This window comes from Watersipora subatra, chromosome 5 (genome assembly GCF_963576615.1).
Source record: "Watersipora subatra chromosome 5, tzWatSuba1.1, whole genome shotgun sequence".
NCBI lineage: Eukaryota > Metazoa > Bryozoa > Gymnolaemata > Cheilostomatida > Watersiporidae > Watersipora > Watersipora subatra.
The window spans coordinates 54,684,199-54,689,228 of NC_088712.1; the positions used below are offsets into that span (position 1 = coordinate 54,684,199).

General features: G+C 36.1%; 1 protein-coding gene across 1 annotated transcript in view; it reads left to right on the plus strand.

Annotated features, from left to right (window-relative positions):
* LOC137396214 (disheveled-associated activator of morphogenesis 2-like) overlaps nucleotides 1-1,507 on the plus strand; it is a 76,559-nt gene extending 75,052 nt beyond the window's left edge. The window contains exon 25 of the mRNA XM_068082395.1: nucleotides 611-1,507. Coding sequence (XP_067938496.1) covers nucleotides 611-810 — 200 coding nt within the window. The 3' untranslated portion in view covers nucleotides 811-1,507. The remainder of the gene's footprint in view (nucleotides 1-610) is intronic.
* The last annotated feature ends 3,523 nt before the right edge of the window (nucleotides 1,508-5,030 follow it).

The window sequence follows — 5,030 nt, forward strand, 5'->3', positions numbered from 1 at the left end:
CTTTATTCTAGGTTAAACTAGTTGTAGCTGTGAGTTGCTTTGTAGCTGTGAGTTGCTTTGTAGCTGTGAGTTGCTTTGTAGCTGTGAGTTGCTTTGTAGCTTGCAGTTCAGGATATTACATTGTATTGATGTCTGTGATTGTTTTTGCAATTAAAGTTAAATTGCACGAATCTTTATACGTCATGACTTTCGCGTGTTTATAAGAAAAGCAAGTCCTCTCAGAATGCAGAACGAGATAAATGGTAGTTCAAATGCTGTGAGAAGTATAGAGCTCTGCGAGTGTGCTGTATTTAGCTTTGTACAAGAGACTTAGAGCTTTGGCCAAAGGGAAGCAAGCAAACGTAGGGAAAAATGCTACACTGAAGAGATAATTTTTATAATAACGGTGATAGAGAGATGTTACCTTAGTGTGAGCAAAGGAGCAGCAATTAAAAAGAATTAAAAGAAGCAGACAATTAAAAAGCAGCAATTAAAAAATCATAAGAAATATACAAACCGGTATGATAATAGACAATAGACGGTAGCCACCAGTTATACAACCTCACTTTCCTTGTGTTTATGTAACTTTGAGAGCCCTTAGCTACCTAAGGTTCTATAATGTTTACCACAGGTGATGTCTATGGAGACGATATGAAGAGGCTGTATAAGAAAGACCGAAGGCGTGGTGGTCAGGCTAAAACGGATACTAACCTTGGAATGGGTCTTGAACTGTCAAACTCAATGTCTAAGACTAACAGTGATCGTAGTCCTAAGGCCACAGGCTACAGGTCAAAATATGCCCAACCGGTAGTTGGGTCCTACGGCTCATAGCGCGGTTCTAAACGTTTCTGGACTGTCAGCTCTGCTCAATCCTTTTTGTGATATTCTCAGCTCTTTCTGCTTTATATATTAGCAGTCGGAGTTGTTTCTCTTACCTAATCATGTTTTCTGTTATATTGTTGTCAGTATTTGCGTAGACCGTTGTTCTCTTTATGTGAGTTTATTCAATTGACACGATATTCTCAAACTAAGGCCTAGAAGATTTATAATGCCTAACACTTAGACTTCGGTCATGTAACTGGACTAAAATAGGGGGCGTGAACTTGCCAGCCCGTTTTATTTTAGGGCTTGTGGTTGTTTCTTAGATGCTTTCGTAAAGTTTTATCCAGTGCTGTTTAATATCGGTTTAGCAAAGGTCTTGCCTCGCTTTCATATCGTAAACCCAGTGTATGTAACTTATTTTTGTATTCCTGTTTATTTGATAACATAATCTAGCACTCGGTTATTGTAAATAAGTTTCTATATTCATATCTGTTGTACGCACGATCTTGCGTAGCATCAAATGCCGTTACCATGAGCTTTTATAGATCTTTTGCAGATGGTTTCACTATTTTTTACCTTTTTAACTTGCACTTTTTTATTTTTTGTCATTGTTTCAAATTTCACTGCTTAATGTTCTGGTGCTCAGACTAGCTGTTGTTTATTGTATAAAACAAGTTCATGCGAAAATATAATGTAATCAGATTTAGATTTCGGTTTGGGTATATGGATGCTTTGAAAATCCAGCAGAAATTTGTGATTTGGCTGAGGATATGCATCAACCTACCAGTGTTATTCCAGGTAATTCTATTGACAGCTCGTTTTGAATAGGAAGAAGCCCATGCTGCCTTGACTTCTTATTAGTGGCTCTTGCCTAGGCTTCTTGAGTCATTTGTCACAAATTATGTACATAACCTAACAAAGATAATATAGTGATGATATATATAGTCATGATATATATAGTCATGATATATATAGTCATGATATATATATAGTCATGATATATATAGTCATGTTATATATACATGTATGTCACAAAGCCATTACCAAATACAAGAAACGCGTTCGGCAGGTCCTACAAAGCCAACTCAATGCCAGGAATCAAGACATGGCAATGAATACCTACATGCTGCCAGTAATAAGATGCCCAGCAGGCATAATAAAGTGGACTGAAGAAGCAATCCAGGAAACAGATGTAGCAGCTGGTAAACTACTGACCATGCATGGAGCACTCCACCCAAAATCTGATACTACTAGATTGTATTTCGATAGGAAAGATAGAGGTAGGAGACTCCCAAGTGTACAGCAGACAGTGAAAGAGGAAGAACAAGCCTCCATGACTACCTCAGATCAGTTACTAGCTGAATTTCAATCGGCTGATCTGACAATGGAGCTTCGCAGTGATGATGAGGAACTTGACTGGCACATGAAACCTCTTCATAGTGCTTATCACCGATAAATATCTAAGGTTGGTGATCACCAGAAAAATATGTGGCTGAACAAAGGAAGTCTAACGGCCACTACAGAGTTCGCTACTCATGGCAGCCCGGGAGCAAGTGCTCCCAAAAAGGCAACTTCTAACAAAAATCTATCACACTAGAATATATACACATATATATATTAATTTTTAATAATATATTAATTTTTAATAATATATATTAATTTTTAATAATAAATATATTAATTTTTAATAATATATATTAACTTTTAATAATATATCTATTAATTTTTAATAATATATATATTAATTTTTAATAATATATATTAACTTAATAATATATATTAATTTTTAATAATATATATATTAATATATATATATTATTAGCTAAGCACAAAGTATTATATATACTTTGTGCTCAACTATTTGTTTAGACGCTGATGGCGCTTGTGTATGAAGTGAAGGTTATTGTCACTAGAGACTCTATTGAAACATTTAAGTTCGTAGCAACCGTATAGGTGTACTGTCAAGGGAGAAATTTTAAGTAATAATTTAATAATTTATTGTATTTATTTAAAGTTTATTATAATAATGAATATAAAAAGTAAGCTAATAATAATAATTTGATATTTAAATAATAATATGAAATGTATCGTTTTTGTGAGTTTCCTTTGAGTGAAATACTACAATGGTTCTATGGTTTTATGGTTCTATGTGTAATGGTTAGCCTCTGGACCTTGAGTTCAATTTCTCCCAAGACAAATTTTGACCGCAGACAAAGTGGCACTTCTGCCCCAGAAAATCAGACCGTTGCTATAAAGCAAAATTGAAATACCAACTCAATCAATGGAGATGGGCACTACTATAGTTATCCTTTCAATTTGTTTTGACAGTAAGGCGTTGCTGTATCGCTGAGCCCAAGTATCAAGTATTATTGAGATTATGAGGCCTACTATCTATTGTAGGCAACTCTGTGCAGGTAACTATCTTATAATTGACAATAACATGCCAGTGGTTTGTTTCTAAGTGTCTGCAAACTCTATTTTTCTCCAAAGGTCAAAATAACAATTATTCTGTCAAGACTTACTAGCTCAAGCAAAAATAACAATATGCTTAGCCCTATTTGTTATGGCCTTACTAGGTTAAACGAGTACGTATCTGTTAGGCGTGTAGTAGTAGCTCTTACTGTAAACAGGGGCGGCTGAGTTAACTTTCTTCTCTCAGGGCTTTATGGCTTCCTGGCTTGCCACCTCTTTTTGGGTGAATCGTGTTTGTTGAGTCTATCCTCGGCGAGCTGGTTGCTGCTGGCTCCTTGGCTATCTTGGGCTTATGTTAATCCTCCTATCTTGGCTCTTCCTTGCGGCGCCCCTTTATCGTCTGGCTCGCTGCCAGCTTCTCCTCTGCGGCTCCCCTTTGCCGTCTGGCTCGCTGCCAGCTTCTCCTGCTCTTCCCTTGATTTTGCCCCTCTTTTATACTTGTCCTTGAGCCATTGTCGAATGTCATTGGTTGGTTGTGTTTTACTTGCGGTCTTTGCGTAAGTTTTTGTTTAATTTATATTTCAGATTCCTTGCGGTGAGCTAAAATTCCTTACTGTGGTTGGGATTCCATGACGACAAGCGAATGAGAAGTGAAAAATATTCTAAGTCCGGTAACAAATTGTACAAAACTGGCCATAACTCAAAAACTAACAATGGCAGCATTATAAAATTAATTTTACAGTAATCCTCGTTCTAAGACGCTATTAGCTAGCTAATTTATATGAAGCAAGAGAAACTATTATAATATTATGCCATTCTTTGTACAACCATTTCGTCGATATTTTCTCATAAAATACAATATCTGAGTTAATGAATAATTATGCTATATTTTTCTACTGCTCTACAATACAACATTTTCTAGACTATAATGATGTTATAAGCTATAACTAAATATACTAAATAAAGTGTTGTAAATGATTCTTTCACTGATGGCTGGTTGCTGATCTGGTGCACGCCAGCTGCTTCTTCGCTCCAACAAGTCATTAATGTGGCTGGCTCCTGTAATATTGGCGATATACCTCCATTTTTGCCTGATACTCTGTAGAGTTGTTTGCTTCGCTGAATATCCATTAATAATTGTTGTAACTAGTTAGTCTCTTTCATATTAAGTGGTGTTGATCAATAATAATCGTGATTTAGTAACAATTTTATGCTGTTTTTCATTCATTAAGCTTTTCATTATAATGGTCAGACAACTCCCAATCGAAATGATGTCCCATATATTCACATTGCATCAGCTATGATAGTTGGACAACTCCCATGCTTGATATTTCCAGCAGCATAGCAATTGCCATATATTTCATGTCTGCTTATTGATGCATCACAGTGCTTGCTGCAATGTTTTGCAGCAGTTGTGGTATTAGGTGATCCCACAAATTATTACTTCTTTAGACTTATTGGTCATCTATCATTTCAAGCCCTGACAGTACGAAGCACCTGTACGATAGCTGGCTGCAGCATCTTTTCATTTGTCTTCACGTGCAAGCCGTTGCGCGAATACTACGAATACACGTTCTTTGTAAGCTAAAGTTAGTCAATTGGCTATTAAGAGCACGCCATTCCAAATTATCGACCAATAACAATCGTTGAAAACTAGCCTTAGCTTGAGCATACTCGATTGGTTAGAGATGAAGCTAATTTGACTCATCAGGTATTATTTTATCTTCTCAACATTTATTGGAATAAGGACTACATGTAGTGATTCGTCTGGGTTATATTTTTATCGATCACCAAACCCACTTCCGCTATTACATTTA